The 18,759-nt window shown below is 48.5% G+C and overlaps 1 protein-coding gene across 1 annotated transcript in view; it reads right to left on the bottom strand.

The window, feature by feature from the left end:
- Window positions 1-18,759, bottom strand: part of LOC144499038 (uncharacterized) — a 122,878-nt gene that overhangs the window by 50,851 nt on the left and 53,268 nt on the right. Inside the window, exons 6-8 of the mRNA XM_078221091.1 lie at window positions 17,847-18,005; window positions 12,616-12,819; window positions 8,079-8,203 (exon numbers count right to left, since the gene is read on the bottom strand). Coding sequence (XP_078077217.1) covers window positions 8,079-8,203; window positions 12,616-12,819; window positions 17,847-18,005 — 488 coding nt within the window. The remainder of the gene's footprint in view (window positions 1-8,078; window positions 8,204-12,615; window positions 12,820-17,846; window positions 18,006-18,759) is intronic.

Below are 18,759 nucleotides of genomic sequence, written 5' to 3'. Positions count from 1 at the left end.
GAATGGGTGAGATTGGGTGAGTGTGAGAGTGGATATGATTGGTTAGTGTGAGAATAGGTGTGAATGAGGGAATGTGTGTGAGTAGATCCCATTAAACATAACAAAAAGGTAAGACCTGGAAATGTTTGTTGAGTAACAGAACATTGTTGTTCTAATAAATTTATACAAATAAGATATAGAAACATCCTCAGTTTGTTTTTGTAAGTTTGTACCTATTGCGCAACAATAGTCATTCTTTGTCGTTTAATTTTTCAATATAATAAATGTTTCTCAGGGGTTCCATCAGTACTCTTGGGAGGTCAAACGGGTTCCGCAGCTGGAACAGTTTGAGTGTTATACTCTCCCCCTGATTCACTCTCTGTCAACTCTGCTCCAGTGCTCATGATTCTCACACATCAGATTTATTCCAAAGCTGCTGATTACCCCAGCTTTATTACCCCGATATGGGAGGAATATCTATTGCTATTGTCTTGATTTAGGAGGAATATCCACTGTTTGTACTATTCTACTGGTGAAAAGAATATTGGGCCCACTCTGCCTTGGAATTATTGTTCTTAATTTTGTCTGATCTTTGTGAATTTATATTTAGAATTTCCTGATTTAACCTGAGACTGCATTCACTGTTTTCTAACCATCTAGCACTATCCTTCTGTTTTACAAACTTTTACACACAACTCCCGTACTCTCGCCTCATGTCCTGAAGTGCTCTTGGACTCATTCCATCTGACCCAGGTGCCTTCGAAATAATCAGCCACCCTGATTTTTAATTAGCATTTCATTACTAATCCTTCTTTTCTCTATGAACTTTCGATCATCTCCTTGGCCAGCAACAAGTAAGGAGGTTGTTCAAGTGTTTCCGAGAACAACTGTTGAGGAAAATCATTTGGAATTGCTACCCTTAATGTTCCTCTCCCATTGTCTCCTCTCTCTTTCTCTGTGTTTAGAAAGTGCTACCCACTGCTTAATACTTTTCCAACTGTGAACACATCCCAAACAGTCACTGGGGTGTACTTGAGGTGAGAGTAAAAGGTGTGTGTGTGTGTGTGTGTATACATATATGTAAATGTGTATGTCTGTGCGTGTGTGTGTACTTATCAATGTGTGTCGTCTGTGCATGCATATGTGTGTGTACATATATATATAAATGTGTATGTCTGTGTAGATGTGTGTGAAGGTGTTTATGTATTTATGTGTGGTGTGTGTGCATACGTGTGTGTGAACGTGTGCATGTCATTTACATGGATGCATGTGAGAGAGAAGTAATTAAAAGAAAGGCACACAAAAGCTGAGTATGATGGGATATATGAAAGGACAGATGGAGATACAACAGATGGAGAAATAAACAGTCTCAGGGGATCAAATGATTCATTGACACTCTGCAATGCTGTAACTACTGGCCTGTAGCGCATGGACAGAATCCCATCACTGTTTGATTCACAAAACTGGTACAACACCTGTGGAACAGGAGAGCAGGCACAAGGTCAGTCTGAACACAGGCGTTAGTGGAAACTTGTACGGGATCAATCCTCAGTTCAGCAAGGATCTTCCTCAGGGTTCACACCAGAGGAATGTGTGCATTCCTGTGGGTAAGGCAGATCTCAGCAGCCACATACTCAACACCCAGAGGGCGCAGCGAAAGGACACAGCCGGCCCGATTCTACCATTTTGATTCCAAGTGCCGGGCGGACTTGAATCTGGGAGTGTTTCAGATCCGACTTTGAGACCCGTCCTCAGGCGCCTCCATACACACTCTGCCTGAAAAAATATCAGCGATTCCGAATCACGCTGCAGAAGCCTGTGGGCGGGGTTTATCGCACTCAAAACCCTGCAGCTCCGATCGGCGCCTCCAACTGCGCATGCTCACAAAAAAAATGATAGGATGCTGTTCCCCCGTCACATCGCGCCCAGGCCAAATAATGCCTCCCCCTGGCCTCCACAGACATTGCCCCACCCCCACAACATTACTGAGCCCCTTATCCCCCCACCTGCCTGCCACCCAGACCGATCGTAGCTCCTTCCCCCCTTCCCCCTCACTCATCTCAGGCAGAGTGATCCACCCTCCCTCCTCCACCCTATAGATATCAGGCAGGGTGATTCCCCCTCACCCCGGACCCTCCCACTCAAGGCCCCCATCTCCTCCGGACTCTGATGGCTGTGTGACACCTCCCTCTCTCTCCCCTGTCCCCAATCATTGAGGCACTGATCCACTGTGCACCCCCCCTCCCCCACCCCCCAACCCACCCTCTCCCCATCAGCACAAATGCAAGTGCTCACTTGCCTTCCCCTCAATGCTATCAGGCAAACTGCATGGAACTTGCTGGAATGCTCTGCCAGACTGCCTGCAGCTGATCTGCCCTAACGAGGGGCAGCTCCATTAAAAACTCCAGAACGGACAGGCAGGCAGGCATTCCTACACAGAATGTGCGCACGACCAGCCCCGATTTTCTGAAGGCGACCTGGGGAGGCTACTGGATGCAGTAGAGGCGAGGCGGGACAGCCTCTTCCCCGCAGGAGGACGCAGACCCAGGGGGGCTGATGGAAATGCAGCCTGGGAGGAAGTCGCCGCCTCGGTCAGTGCCAGGGCACTGGCCCCCCCGAACCGGGAAGCAGTGCCGGAAAAAACTCAATGACCTCATCCGTGCAGCAAGGGTGAGAGCTGAACCCCATTTTGCATCTTCCTCCAAATCACCCCCAGCATCATCCCCAGCACCCTGTACGCTTCCAGCTCCTGACCCCCAAGCAGTTCCTTCCTTTCCCTCCCAAGAGCCCCACTGTGCTTGCCCTCTAAGGGCCACCACCTGATACTCTGCAGGAGTCACACCATCATTTCCTTCATGGCTCCTTCTGTCTCCACAGGAGAAGACCGAGCACAACACCCATGAGAGGACAGAGACAGGGGGTGGTGAGCCAGACCTCCGGGTCCTCACCCACTTTGAGGAGCAGGCGCTGGAGTTGTCAAGGGAAGGGGAGATGCGGGCTGTCAGCGACAGCATGGTCGGGTTGCCATCAAGACGTGACTACCTATCATTCCTTCAATCACTTCGAGGCGACTTCTCGGGGCACGGGTTTTGGCTGCGAGAGGCGATGTTTAAACGAGATGTATAAGGCATGTTTATTTGCACAGAGAAGATAGTGGGTGCCCGGAACTCGCTGCCGGGGGAGATTGTGGATGCAGATACAATAGTGACCTTTAAGGGGCATCTCTACAGCTATGTGATGGGATAGGAATAGAGGCATAGAGTCCCTGGAAGGGTTGGGAGTTACAAATCAGATGGGCAGCCTGGTCGCTACAGGCTTGGAGGGCCGAAGGGCCTGTTCCTGTGATGTAATGTTTTTGGTGCTTTGTTCTATGTTCAATGGAGAAATTCGAATTATGTGTTTGGCATCCCGGATTCCTCTCTCTCCCTTGTACTTAACCTTGTGTCCGGTGTTGCAGGGGCAGATCCAGATGCCCCGAGGCTTTCTGGACGACAGGCCTTGGCTATAGGTCCCGCCCATCCCGGTCCAGACAGCTCGGACGAGTCCTCGGAGGATAAGGGTTAAGGGACCTCCGAGGGTGGCACCGTTATGGCATCAGCTTTCACCTCACAGCTCACCATCCCAGATACTGACACGTCAGTGGGTTCAGTTAGTGTTGAGGCTTCTGGGTCACTCTCTGGTGAGCACGACACATCTGATAATGTACATCGGGTAGAGGAGGGAACGTCCGAGACCTCTGACATGCGAAGGCCTGCCAGAGGCGAGGACTCAGCTGGCCCCAGGCTACTTGCTGGGCCTCCGAGATCATAGAAATCATAGAAACCCTAAAGTACAGAAAGAGGCCATTCAGCCCTTCGAGTCTGCACCAACCACAATCCCACCCAGGCCCTACCCCCATATCCCTACATATTTTACCCACTAATCCCTCTACCCTACGCATCTCCCTCAGCTACTGGAGATGCAGCAACAGGGCCAGGGAATGCAGGAGGGGTTGACGGCCACACTGGACCGACTGCAAGGCTGTTGGGAGGAGTCCCAAAGCTTTCAGGTGGACCAGCTATTGCCTGTCTTGCGTGCTTCCCAAGCCAACACTGCAAGGGTGGTGTCTGCAGTGGAAAGCCTGGGGCAGGGGATCCTCACCATGAATGGTATGCTCCAAGCGATGGCCGAGTCACAGCAGAGTCCCAGAGGGCTGCGTCTGAGTCACAGAGGGCCACAGCTGAGGGACTGAACAGGCTTCTCGAGATTCTGCGACCCATGGCTGAGAGGCTCGAGAGCTTGCGGGAGACCCAGCGGGACAGCTCTGAGACACAGCAGGCTATGGCAGCAGCCCTTGAGAATGTGGCCCAGTCTCAGAGGGCCACGGCTGAGGGATTGCAGAGCATGGCCCAGTCTCAGAGGGCACTTGCTGCAGTCATTGAGAGGTGGCCCCCGACTCAAGTGGCCATTGCAGAGGGCTCGACCACCATGGATAGGACGCAGGTGGTCCTCCAGGACTGGCAGGGCCAGGTGATGCTGGGGCTTCTGGAGCTCACTGCAGAAGCACCGCCATCGCATAGAGTGACCCAGGGGGCCACAGGAACCCCAAGGGAGGAGGAAGGGCTTGAGCCCATGTCGGGGCCTTCCAGCCAGGAGACTCTGGCTGTGGCTGCACCTACTGACTACCCCCCTTCCTGACACCGGGGCATCTCAGGGGCAGCGGGATGAAGAGGGTGTCATGAAAACATCCCAGACACCTGGAAGCCGGCCAGGGCCCTCAAGGTCCAGGGCCTCCAAAGGACACCCACCACACGCATCACAGACCATGGGGCGAGGTAAGCAGCTGGTCCCCTCCACCTCCGATGTACATTCTGGGGAGTCACTGAGACATAGTGGTAGGCCACGTAAGGTTAGGAAGTTGTAGTTGCACTGAGATGGCACGGGTGAAGGGCTGCACTAGTTAGAAAGATATTTAAGCACCTTAACGTTTTCTGTTCACAAGTTTTAGTTAGAACATCTTATTTAAACACCTTTATTGTAAATAAATGGTTTTTCACCACCCACCTGTAACTAATTTGTCTCAATTATGAATCCTCTTCCATTGATCGCCGGAGCGATGCTTCATGTTGATGTCAGTCTGGGGAGGCCCCTCAATGCTGTGCCACTGAGAAAAGGAAGCCATTGGTTCCCCAGGCCTCCACATGCGATTCCCTCTCATCCCCCACCCCACCTGCCCCAGGGCCCTGTATGGGGGTTTCAGATCCCTTACCGGAATCGCATCTTGAGGAGCCCAAGCACCTCTCCACTATCGCGTGGGTGGCTACATGGGCCTCATTATAGCGGGTCTCCGCCTCAGACACAGACCACCGCACAAGCGTCATCAGCCATGTCCGAAGCGGGTAACCCATATCACCCAGGAGCCACTCCCGCGGCCTGGGCTCCTCGAATACTTCTCGGATGTCCAAGCATCTGACAATGAAGCTGCCATGCACGCTGCCTGGATGCCTGGCGCAGACGTGGATGATGGTCATGTTATGGTCACACACAAGCTGAACATTCAGGGAGTGGAACCCCTTCCTATTTACAAATCTCCGTGGATTCTGTAGGGGGCCTTGAGGGTGATGTGTCTGCAGTCGATGGCCCCCTGCACGTTAGGCATCCCCACAACGGCTGCGAATCCTGCAGCCAGGGCTCCCTGCTGCGCCTGGTCCAGGTTGCAGTTGATGAACTGGCCAGTCTGGGCATACAGGGCTTCTGTGACCTGCCTCACACAGGTGTGCATGGCAGATTGGGAGATGCCACAGCCATCTCCTCTCAGGGTCTAGAAAGAACCAGTCGCGTAGAAGTTTAGAGCAGCCGTCAACTTGACAGTCACCGAGAGTGGGTGCCCCGCCCCTGCTCTGAGGTGCCAGGTCCTGCAGCAGGTGTTGCACTGTCTCCTTTCGGAGTTGGATATGTCGGCGGCACACGGTGTCCGACTTCTGGTCAAAGAACACTCGTGCACGGAACTGCCGGGGTCTCTGCTCCCTCCTTCTCCTACGGGCCCCCTCTGGGTGAATGGTGGCCACCTCCTGCCTCTGGTGGTCATCTCCCTCTGGTCCTGCAAGTGGTAAGGCCTGGGCCTCCTGGGCCCGCAATTCTTCCTTCAGCTCCTCCTCCTCAGCTCCAGCAGCAAGAACAGCAAGATCGATTGGTTGCGTGGAAAAAGCCATGTTGTCACTCTGAAGGGGGAGGCGGGGAGAGATGGAGAGGAACACATGTAGAGGTTATGGAATGCTGCTTGCCCCTAGCACATCAACAGTCACTGTCCATACCCCCCAATTCCCCCCGCCACATGCTCCTCACAATCACAGCCACCCCCCAATTCTCCCAGCCACATGCTCCCCACAATCACAGCCCGCACAATTCTCCCAGCCACATGCTCCCCACAATCACAGCCCCCCCAATTCCCCCAGCCACATGCTCCCCACAGTCACAGCCCCCCCCCAATTCTCCCAGCCACATGCTCCCCACAATGACAGCTCCTTGCATAGTTGAGAGGCTGCAGCTCTGCTATTTGCAAGGACTTGTGCACATCCTTCAGCTGGAAGTGAGCTGAGTGCACTAGGACCCAGCAACACCGCAAAACCCGAGGTCAGTGCTGAGATCCGGGTCCGTGCTGCAAATCGGACATTGGAAACCCTGAAGAGCAACAGTTCCTCCACCCCCTCACACACTTGCAAAGCCCCCCACCCCCCCCCCATGTACTTGCAGAGTCGCCACCGACCCGAGACAGAAAATGGCCACAACAACGTGACACCCGTGAGTAGCAGAGAGCCGTCAGACGCTATGCTCTTACCTCCTCGCTAACCCTCACTGATGGAGCGCCCAAATCGGACTTTTATGGAGCATGTCTGATTCGCGCCGATTCAGGATTGGCGAAAGCGGTGGTAAAGGGGAAGTGCCGGTAAAGTTGGGCGTCCAGCCCATTAATTCAAGTTAAATACATTCAAATGCATTTAAATTGCCGTCACTCCCGTTTTGGGTGCGGTCCCGATCGCCGCCATTTTAGGCACTTGGTAAAGGGGTAACGGGCACGGAGGCGGTTGCAGATCGCGCTACTCACCTCACGCCCGACTTTACCAGGTTTTCACACCCGAAAACAGGTGCAACTTGATGGTAAAATCGGGCTCAGCGTGTCTGGCTACACTGAGTTCTTTCATAACTCAAATGGAACAGCTAGCTGATTCTGAAAAGCTAAGTGACTAGAGGTTGCTGGAACCATGCTAAGAACAAATTAATTTTAAAAATGGGCTTCTCTCCTAATGCAGTACATCGAGAATTGGTACAGGGAGATGGAAGTTTTCCCAAGTCAGTCGATGCTGTTGCTGCTATCGAGAAAAGAAAATGCAGGAAGGCTGGTATTTATATGGCACCTTTCAAAACCTCAAGACATCCCACAGCACCTAACAAGCAGTGAAGTCCTTTTGAAGTGTAGTCACTGTTGTAATGCAGATGTGTGGCAGACTATTTGTGCACAGCAAGATCCCACCAACAGCAGTGAAGTAACAAGCAGCTAATCTGTTTCAGTCATGTTGCTTGAAGGAGAAATATTGGCCCAGGACACATGGGGAAGCTCTCCTGTTCATCTTCAAAGGAATAGCCATGGGATCTTTTACTCTCAGTACTGCATCCAGAGTGGGACTTGATGCAAAACCTTATGAATCAGAGACAATGCTGAGCCAGGATAGCCAGCCACTTACTCATAAAAATTAGAGGTGGGAGAAAAACGGTCAAACATGCAGCAACGATTCCAATAGATTTTTGCTTTTGGAATTCAGGAAGGCAGCTCACCAGCCCCTTCTCAGGGGCAATTAGGACTGAGCAATAACTGCCGACCTAGCCAGCAATGCCCACATCCCATAAACAAATTTTTAAGAAGTTAAAGACATTTATTAAAAGAGAAACAAACCTGTCAAAGTAACAATCAAAATTTGTAAGTGCAAATATTCTAGTTTAATTTACCAGATGAGAATCTTGCTGAGAAACAGCTTGAAATGCCCGTATAATGCAGCTTTCATTAAATGGATTACATTGATTGCTTATCTTTGTATCAGGAGAAAATGTTACTCGTGTCTTACCTTGTTCTTTAATGTATCGCTCATCATTGTGTGACCGTTTTGATGCTTGTCTTCCTCATTATAGCTCCAGGCAGACACTAGCTTACATTCTGAGGAATTGTCAGATGGATAGTGAGGAGGGAAGCCTGCCAGGAAAGGATGATGAATTGCTCACAGTGCCAAGCTTTTCTGACATGACTGCAAACTAATCTGGCATCTGACAACAGTGTTGTGAATTAGTGAGACAATGAGCGATGGTAAAAGAACATTGATCCACATCATCTCCTGTGAGCAACTCTAATCACTCTGTTACCACCATTTAGTTTCCTTTTTTTTAAATAACCTGTTAGGAGTGTGACGTCAGGGAAATGTTACAAATGGTGGACTATTAGCCATGACTCAGTAGGTAGCACTCTCATTGCTGGGTCAATAGGTTGCGGGTGCACAGCTAATGTTTCAGTGCAGTGTTGGGGAAGCGCAGTACTGTTGGAAATGCAGTCAAAGAACAATACAGCACAGGAACAGGCCCTTCGGCCCTCCAAGCCCGCGCCGCTCCCTGGTCCAACTAGACCATTCTTTTGTATCCCTCCATTCCCACTCCGTTCATGTGGCTATCTAGATAAGTCTTAAACGTTCCCAGTGTGTCTGCCTCCACCACCTTGCCCGGCAGCGCATTCCAGGCCCCCACCACCCTCTGTGTAAAATACGTCCTTCTGGTATCCGTGTTAAACCTCCCCCCCTTCACCTTGAACCGATGACCCCTCGTGAACGTCACCACCGACCTGGGAAAAAGCTTCCCACCGTTCACCCTATCTATGCCTTTCATAATTTTATACACCTCGATTAGGTCACCCCTCATCCTCCGTCTTTCCAGTGAGAACAACCCCAGTTTACCCAATCTCTCCTCATAACTAAGCCCTTCCATACCAGGCAGCATCCTGGTAAACCTCCTCTGCACTCTCTCTAAAGCCTCCACATCCTTCTGGTAGTGTGGCGACCAGAATTGGGCGCAGTATTCCAAATGCGGCCAAAACAACGTTCTATACAACTGCAACATCAGACCCCAACTTTTATACCCTATGCCCCATCCTATAAAGGCAAGCATGCCATATGCCTTATTCACTACCTTCTCCACCTGTGACGTCACCTTCAAGGATCTGTGGACTTGCACACCCAGGTCCCTCTGCGTATCTACACCCTTTATGGTTCTGCTATTTATCGTATAGCTCCCCCCTACGTTAGTTCTACCAAAATGCATCACTTCGCATTTATCTGGATTGAACTCCTTTCGATGAGGTGTTAAACCAAGGCCACATCCATTCTCGGGTGGATGTACAAAATCCCAGGACACTGCTTCTGACAAATATCTATCCCTCAATCAATTTTGAGTGTCTGAGGGGTGGGGAAGTGAGGGTGTTTGCAAGGGGTGGGCTTCAGCCACCAGATCCTGGGGCAGAGGGGGCCTGAAAATGAAGCTGGGCACAGCGCCCCACAAACTGTAAATCTGCCTCTCGGAAGGCTTAATTTTCTTTATTTGCCCCATGAACTCTCTCTTTGGCCTTGCACCATCAACTCTTTCATCATTTAATCATAGAATCAAAGAATCCCGACAGTGCAGAAGGAGGCCATTCAGCCCATCGAGTCTGCACCGACCAGAATCCCACCCAGGCCCTTTCTCCATAACCCCACGCATTTACCCTCGCTAGTCCCCCTGACACTAAAGGGCAACTTAGCACGGCCAATCCATCTAACCCACACATCTTTTAATCCCTCCTGTCTTCCACCCAATCACGTATCTCCCTTTCCTTCTCTATCCACTCTCCCCCATTTCACTTGTTTAAAATCTCAGATTTCTGAGCTTTCTTCGTTCTGCTGGAAGGTCGTTGATTTGAAATGTTAACTCTGTTCCAATCCACAGACGCTGCCTGACCGACTGAGCATTTCCAGCATTTTTTGCAGTTTTTATTTTGCTTTTGTAATCTTGTCAGCCAAACAGATCTGGATTTTAGCATCTCAAACATTCTCATCCAATGAAACTGTGGAGAATGTTACAAAGCAGTGTGTCACTGTTCACAGTGTGTTTGGAATGCACAGGTCCCCTGACATTTATGTTACGACGGAACGGCCACATTAACCATTGAGGAGGCACTGATTTATACAGGATAATTGCTAATTAATCCTACCAATTGTTGGTCAGGACCATGATATGTGTGAAAAGACAGAGCCCCGTGGAGAATTACAGGTTTCGAATGGGCAGAAATAGGTAAAGATTGGATCTTGATGCAGAAAGGACTTGAACAGAAATAGAGAACAGCAATAAGGATTCAGGCAGAAAAGGAAAGTGAAACGTGTTGTATTACCTGAACAATTACTAGAATGTGGTGCATGAAAGAACAAAAAATAATAGTATGTTTCAAACCAGAATTGATAGATATTTGAAAAGGAGACATTTGCTGGATTACGGAAAGAGAGCAGAGAAATGGAATGAGTTGGAAAGCTCTTTCTAAGGGCTGACATTGGCACAAGGGGACAACTGGCCTCCTTCTGTACTGCATGATTTTATGAAACCCCCTACAGTAATAATAATTTATAGTAAGAGGGATATTCTGCTCCCCATTTGTTAAGCTTGCACCTTGCCCATAGACTTTCCATTGGGATTGGCCGAGCAATTTGCTGTCAGTGGGATATCCAACCAGATGTCTTCAGGGGATCTGTGATTTGTGTGGACAGGGAAAACAACTGTGCATCTCCTTAACCACCCACAACAAAAAATCCCTCATAAGGCACGCAGAGTCAGATCCAGAATTGTCAGAGTAGTGAATTCAAGGTCAAATCAGAAACAAAAGGCAAAACAGAGAGAAAGAAAGGTGGATTATGAGAACATTGAGAAAGAGATAGAAAGAGTGAAAACAATATCCCTGCATTTTCACTTTTGAGACCGCTTTTGTAAGTAAAATGTGAAGGCATGAGACCACACACTTGTAAAGGTTAATTTTCAGTGTCAGGGAAATTGTTTAGCAGCGACTAAGACTAATCACATTGCTTAAAGGGCAATTTGACTGAAATGGGCGGGCTCTAACTTTCTATGGCAAGTTTATTCTATGGATGGAATTTCCCACACAATCCATCACATGTTTCGTGGTGGCAGCCTTTCATTGGCCGGCGATGAGATCTTCTGCTCCCGCCGTTGTCAACCAGGTTTCCTGTTAATTGCACCCCTCGCTGCCAGGGGGGGAACCAGAAGATCCGGCCGGCGTGAACGGCTGCAAAATACTGGCCTTTATCTCTGATGTCAGTATAGGAACACAATGTAATTTAGTGTATTTGAATGGGGAGCCAGAGGGTGAAATCCCATCCCTGCGCCATTGGTGCAGCATCTCAAGCAGGTTCTAGAGTTCAGCTATGGATGTGCTGGAAGCCACTGTCCAATTTCAGACCTGCTCCCAGTCTGCTCCGATAATTTAGCCAGCAGGGTGGTGGATACTCCGAACAACACTCTTCTGGGTGAGTCACAGTAACAGAGCAGGAGTTTGGAGGAAATTTCTGGCCCAAAATGTTCGTTAGGTGCTGACATGTAAGTGCGCAAAGGTCACAGTTAATCGCTTCAGAGCAAACATTGGGTGAGTAGCTACAGGGATTGCGAAAGAGGCTGAAGGGGCAGCACGGTGCCGGGTTCGATTCCCGGTTTGGGTCACTGTCTGTGTCTCCTCGTGTCTGCGTGGGTTTCCTTCGGATGCTCCAGTTTACTCCCACACTTCAAAGATGTGCGGCTTAGGTGGATTGACCAGGCTAAATTGCCCCTTAGTGTCAGAGGGACTAGCTAGGGTCAATGCATGGGGTTATGGGGATACGGTCTGGGTGGGATTGTGATCAATGCAGACTCAATGGGCCGAATGGCCTCCTTCTGCACTGTAAGGATTCTATGATATTCTGGCTCTGATATTTAGTGTGGGGAGTTCCCTTTGTGGCTTCCTGAAGCGTGACAGCAAAATTTGAGTGTGACACTTGCAATTCAGGAGAAAAGTCTGACTGGCAGAACCATAGAACCATCGAAAATTACTCCCATCGTTTTTTTTAGAGACTGAATTTCACCAAGTCACCTCCAATGCAACAGGTTTTGACAATCGTGTTACAAACTGTACCAACGGAATGCGTGAAATTACTAGGACAAGGGTCAGAAGCTGATGGTGGACCTTCCTCTTTGTTTGATTGGTTGCCAGGCCATTGGAGAGTTACAGTGTCGGTGCGTAGATTCAGACCAGGGAAGGAGAGATTGATAGACTTCTGTTGCACAAGGGTATTAATGATCACAGGATCAAGATGGGTTAAGATACAGATAATTTATGATCTCATGAAATGGCAGGACAGACATGAGGGGCTGAATGGCATCCCACTCTTCCTATGACTATTTTCCTAACAAACATCAGTCAAGTTTTTAATCTGACAGATTCATGGACCATTAAGTTTAATACCAGCTTTTTAATTTCAGGTTATGGGATTTGAACTGTTCTTCTCTGGATTAATTAGATACTGGGCCCTACATTGTTCTTCAGCTTACCGCTTGTGTCCATTTCTCCTGCCTCTGTCATGGCAACCCTCGCTGGGCTCTCTGCTATTGTGGTTTGATCCAAAGACTTCTCGAGCTGATCATGTTGTTGATCCCAGCCCTGATGATCCATTAACGACAGTCTCATTTCAGCCAACGATTTATGAGCAGTCAAAGCCCAGGGGCTCTGAGAAGCAGTTGGACTCTCAGTCAGGTCTGCAAAGTAAAAATGCAGCATTCTATCAACAAGATTCCATGTTACTCCACTGAAAGCTCCCTGTGAAATGCATAACATTGGAAACTACCCCAGCAAGGGCACAAGGCTCTTTACACTAGATCTTCAGTTTCTGTGATAGTGTAAATTGGGTGATAGTGTCTGGGCAGCCAGTTACACAACTTCTCATTTTCACTTGTATTGAAGTCATTGAGTTGTAAAATGGGCTGCTAAAATTATGTGAAGAAGTTGTGTCCACAATTAATTGAATAAATTGAACCATAATCATCCCTGGTGCACAGGACACAGAGGGGATCAGGGTTTGGTGATTCAGCAGATGGATACGTTAATGGGTGATGGTTTTTTTACATGTGGGAGAATCAATTACTTGCCATTAGTGGCTCAGCAACGACCTCAAAATGAGATCATCCGCCTCACCGCACCATTGAGAGCACTGAGGAGGGGCTGACATTGTGAAAGGGGTTTCCTGTTGGGTGCCTGATTGCAGTAGGATAGGGAGCAGGGGTCTCATTGGAGTCCTCAATTGGTGGCAATGAAGGACTAAATTAGTAAGAACATAGTAATAATGGTGGAGCAAAGAACAACAACGGTGAGAGGATCTTTGCCAACGTCACTGAGATAGGTTAGGAATCACAATCCCAAGAATAGAACAAGAATAAAATATTTAATTGCAAACATCACACGGCTCTCCCAGTTTGTAACCAAGGGCTGGTTAAGAATTGGTGAAAAGATGGTTGTTTCTGTGTGACCCGGTGAGTTAGCATCTCAGTGCTCCCAGAGTGGCACTGAGGTGGGTTCCTGTCCACCATACGGGCCATGTCTCTACAATCTGCCAAGGGAGGGCAAGTGGATGGAGAGTCACCCTAGGCCATGCTGAAACAAAGAAGCAGAAGGAGACCTTTCAGCCACTCAAACCTGTTACCATTCTATTAACTCACAAATGATTTGAATATCAATTCCATTTCCAAGCCTTGGTTTCAGATCCATTTAATCCCCCAATCCAACAAAAAAATCCACCTTGTTTTTGAAATTTGCAGTTGACTTGCTGCGTTGGGACGGAGGGTTCCGGATTGTGTGAGGAAGTGCTTCCTGACATCCCCCAGGAATGACCTGGCTGCAATTTTAAGGTTCTGCCCCCTTGCTCTGGTCTCTCCCCTTCCCCAGAGCAAACAGATTCTCTCTATCGACCTCACCAAATCCTTCAGTCACCTAAAACACCTCAACTAAACCAAGCCTTAATCTTCAAAATTCAAGTCTAATCCATGTAACGTGTCCTCATAACTTACCATCCCAGTGAATCAATATCATAAACACTTTCCAATGGTCTGACATGGAGCCCTAGTGCCTCAGCCCCACCTTACATTAATTCCATTGGCCGGAAATTGACCACCCCGTCCGCCACGGGAATTGGAACGGGCGAGGGGCGAACCATGGGAAGGTCCATTGACCTCGGGCAAGATTTTGCGGTTTCGGGACAAGTGAGGTGGTACGGTGGCACAGTCGTTAGCACTGCTGCCTCTCAGCGCCAGGGACCCAGGTTCAATTTCCGGCTTGGGTCACTGTCTGTGTGGAGTTTGCACATTCTCCCCGTGTCTGCGTGGGTTTCCTCCGGTTGCTCCGGTTTCCTCCCACAATCCAAAGATGTGCAGGTTAGGTAGATTGGCCATGCTAAATTGCCCCATAGAATCAGGGGGACCAGCAGGGTAAATGTGTGGGATTACGGGGATAGGGCCTGGGTGGGATTGTGGTCAGTGCAGACTCGATGGGCCAAATGGCCTCCTTCTGCACTGTAGGGATTCTATGATTCGATGAGGCCAGAAAATCCCATCATGCACAAGGCAATACTAAGTGCACCTCTCCTGGACCAAGTTAAGTCATTCAACAACAACTTGCATTTATATAGCACCCTTAAAGCAATAAAATGTCCAAAACAACTTCAGCAGCATTTATCAGTCAAAATTTGAAACCAAGCTGCGTAAGGAAATATTAGAACAGGTGATCTAAAGCTTGATCAAAGAAGTAGGTTTTAAGAGCATCTAAAAGGAGGAGAGAGAGAGATAGAGAGACAGAAAGGTTGAGGGACAGAGCTCCAGGGTTTAAGACTAAGCAATTGAAGTGGTGGAGTGGTTAAAATCGGGGATGTGCATGAGGCTAGACATGCAGCAGAGGAGGAGCCCGTTCAGCTGACTCTGAAAGATCTGTCCAATTCGTCCCACTCCCCTGTTCGTCCTACTCCACTCCTCTTTCCCCCATGTTTCCTATTCAATACTCTTCAATTTCAGTTTCACTGAGGTTGCTGTGTTGTGCTGGAGCAAAATGATCCTTTCTGAAAGAACAAAAAGAGGATTTGTTTCTACAAATACGATTATAAAACCCATTGTTGACAAGAGAACAGCAGCTTTTCTTGGGTGGGCTGTTGTTGATTCTATTTTATGGATTAAGATCCTTGTATAATTTGAGAAATAATGTGAGATTATAAACTGAGGTGGGGAGCAGTGTGAGGACAGTAAGAGTTTGTGAATAGCAGAGAGGCCAGTTTCAGCAATAAATACAGCGCAAAGTAAAAGAAATCTGGCAACTTTGATCAAGTTTGTTGTGCTAAACTCAAAGGCTCTGGCTCCAGTGTTGATAGGCAGGCTCACTGAGGTACAATTATAGCAAGGTGGAGGAATGAACCATCGCATTGGCTGCTCTGATTTAGACACTCGGTAGAATTTAGTCTGCACTGCTCCTGCCTTTTCCAGGTGAAAGTGAAAGTGGAGTTATCAATTTCTCAATGAGATTCTGCACAGGTCTCGGTCCCTTTGGCTAAGTATGTGAAGCCCACCTTTATTAAGGTGTCCAAAGCAGGCATCAGGCCCCTTACATATGTTAATAAAGTTCCATAAAGCCTTGTTGAAATTAGTCAGCGATGGATGGGGGAGGTATTGGGTCTTACACACTCAAAATAGTAATTTGGAAATACAGAACGTGAGTATTGCTGAAAACAGACATTTTATTGCAACTCACCAGGACATTGTGAGAATACCAATGTTTCCTCCAACTGTTTTTATTCATTCGTGGGACACGGGCATCACTGGCTGGCCAACATTTCTTGCCCATATCCAGCTGCCCTCGGAGGTCAGTTGAGAGCCAACCACATTGCTGTGGCTCTAGAGTCACATGTAGGCCAGACCAAGCAAAGACAGCAGATTTCTTCCATAAAGGACATTAGTGAACCAGATGGGTTTTTCCGACAATCGACAAGGGTAGATTCTTAATTCCGGACTTTTTTTATTGAATTCAAATTCCACCACCTGCTGTGGCGGGATTTGAACCCAGGTCCCCAGAACATTAGCTGAGTTTCTGGATTAATAGTCTAGCAATAATACCACTAGGCCATCACCTAAGTATTCTTACAATTGTCCTGATGAGTGCCGGATGAAAAGCTTCGACAAAATGAGCAGAATTCTCCAATGTTGTACACCCCACCTCTGCTGCCAGCAAGAAGGGAAAATTTGGCACTCAGACAAATCTCTATTCACAGCAGCGGGACTGGAGAATCCTAGCCACGGGCGAGGTCAGAGAATCCAGCCCAATGTCTCTTTTCAGCAATACGCTCAGGGTTCTTCAGTGGCCAGCAATGAATAGAAAGTTCCAGAATGTTTTTAAACCCTTCTTGTGGTGTGGACAGCATAGAAAGATTCCTCCCCCCTTAAGCATGTTCCTCTATTCAATTAGATTCTGCCTGGTCTGTGTCTCAGCTCCACCTACCCACCTTACCCAAACCAAATCTACCAATCTCACTCTTGAAATTTTAAATCCAACCCCCAGCCTGAAGGAGTTCCAGATTTACATTCCCCCGGGTGAGAGGAAAGAAATGCTTCCTGACATTGCCCCTGAATGGCCTGGCTCTAATATTAAGCTTCTGCCCCTTGTCCTAGATGCCCCCCAGCAGAGGGGATAGTTTCTCTTTAGCGTATTGTTGGGTTTGGGGGTGATTATTTGGGTTGGATCTCCCAGACAGCAGTGGTGACTGTGAAGCAGAAACTTTAGGGACAGTCCTGAGATTGACTCTGAGGTCCCATCAGGTGATTGAGGACAAAACCATTAAGCCGCGCTCAGCCACTCTGCCCCCTCCTGCTCAACAACCAGTGCCCCCCAAACTCAATCATCATTTCCCACCCTGCTACTCAGTCTGGGGTCATACTGATTTTCAAGCATAAAATGGGGTCTTCCCACCCCCCCCCCCCCCCCCCCCCCCATCTCCAGAACCAATCTGCTCTGAACCCTCTCCAAAGCCTTCACATCCTCCCTCTAAAACACTGCCCAGTCTTGGACATAACTCCAGATGTGGTTGTATCTTTGTCCTGTAAAGATTTAGAATAACTTTCTGTCTTTTTGCAAACTATGCTTTTATTCATAAAGATCAGGATTGCTGGGTGATTGTCCAAGAGATAAGGTCCACCCTTTAGAATGAAAATGTAAACTACATATAAAATTCGAACAGGGTTAGATTGAGTAGATTCAGAAAGAATGTTCCGATGGTGGAGGCGTCCAGGACCAGGGGTCACAGGCTGGAATTTTACTGGCACGCCCGCCCCCGAGACTCGGAGAACGGCATTCTCCATTGCCCTCGGGCGGGATCGTACGAACCTCGGGCAGACATTCCGCCCATAGTTTGAGGATAAGGGGTGAATCTTTTAGGACTGAAGCAAGGAGAATGTCTTCACCCAGAGGATGGTGAATGTGTGGAGCTCACTACCACAGAAAGTAGAAAACGTTGTCTGATTTCAACAAGAAATTAGATATAGCTCTTGGGGCTAAAGGGATGAAGGGATATGGGGGGGAAGAGGGGATCAGGATATTGAATTCGATGATCAGCCATGATCAAAATAAATGGCGGAGCAGGCTCGGAGAGCCAAATGGCCTCCTCCTGCTCCTATTTTCTACACATATTTCTATGTATGTATGAGATATGAGGACAGGAAAGACAATGGGAGACATTGAAGTGCAAAGGAGCTATAACCTGAATCAGAAACCTCTTGTGCCAGGCCATCCAGACCGCGATGGGATAAGGAAGAGCCAGTGCATGGGATGATCCCATCCAGTTCCTCATATGCACTGAAGCCACTGTAGCTCTCCACAGTTTGTCCAGGGCTCCCTGATGACCAAGATTCCAAGATTTCTGTAAAAATGATATCAAAGAGAGAGAGCTGTGTTAGTATCTGAGAAATGATTATTCAGAGAAATGGATCAAATCAAGAGACATTCAGCTGGCAGGCTCTCCGCAAGTCAGGAATGTGATGGAATACTCTCCACCTCCCTGGATGAGTGCTCCAGACCCACAACCTCTACCAGGTAGACGGACAAGGGCAACAGATGCATGGGAACACCACCACCTGCAAATTCCCATCCGAGTCAATCACTTTCCTGACCTGGAAATACATCATCACCATTCCTTCAGTGTTGCTGCATCAAAATTCTGGAACACCCTCCCTGAAAGAACTGTGTGCCTGGTCTACCTAAACTTCACAGGCGCTGTGGCTCACCTCAAGCTTCTCAAGAGCAGAGATGTGCAATAAATGCTGGCCTTTCTGGTAGTGCACACATCCCTTCAATTAATCATCAAAAAAGCAGGAGAAAATCTAAACAATGCACTAGATTATTAAACAACACAAGGAACACACTGCGTGAGCACCATCCACTTATCTATAAAGCTTCCAAGTTGGTAGAAGTTGGCATGTGTTTGTTCCAGTTTTTTGCAGCCTAAAAGAGGTGCACGCAAGCCAATTTAGCACTGGGATAGCCTGGGCCCAATCTGCACAGGGATTGGACTGCTGGGGCCAAATTGTAGCTTAGGGGCAGCTGCTTATTCTCTCACAGGATGCAGGCTTCACTTGCAAGGACAACAGACATATGGGCCGGATTCTCCAACCTCG

The sequence above is a fragment of the Mustelus asterias genome, chromosome 9, assembly GCF_964213995.1.
Source record: "Mustelus asterias chromosome 9, sMusAst1.hap1.1, whole genome shotgun sequence".
NCBI classification, from domain to species: Eukaryota; Metazoa; Chordata; class Chondrichthyes; order Carcharhiniformes; family Triakidae; genus Mustelus; species Mustelus asterias.
This window is presented reverse-complemented; position numbering and strand designations above follow the sequence as displayed.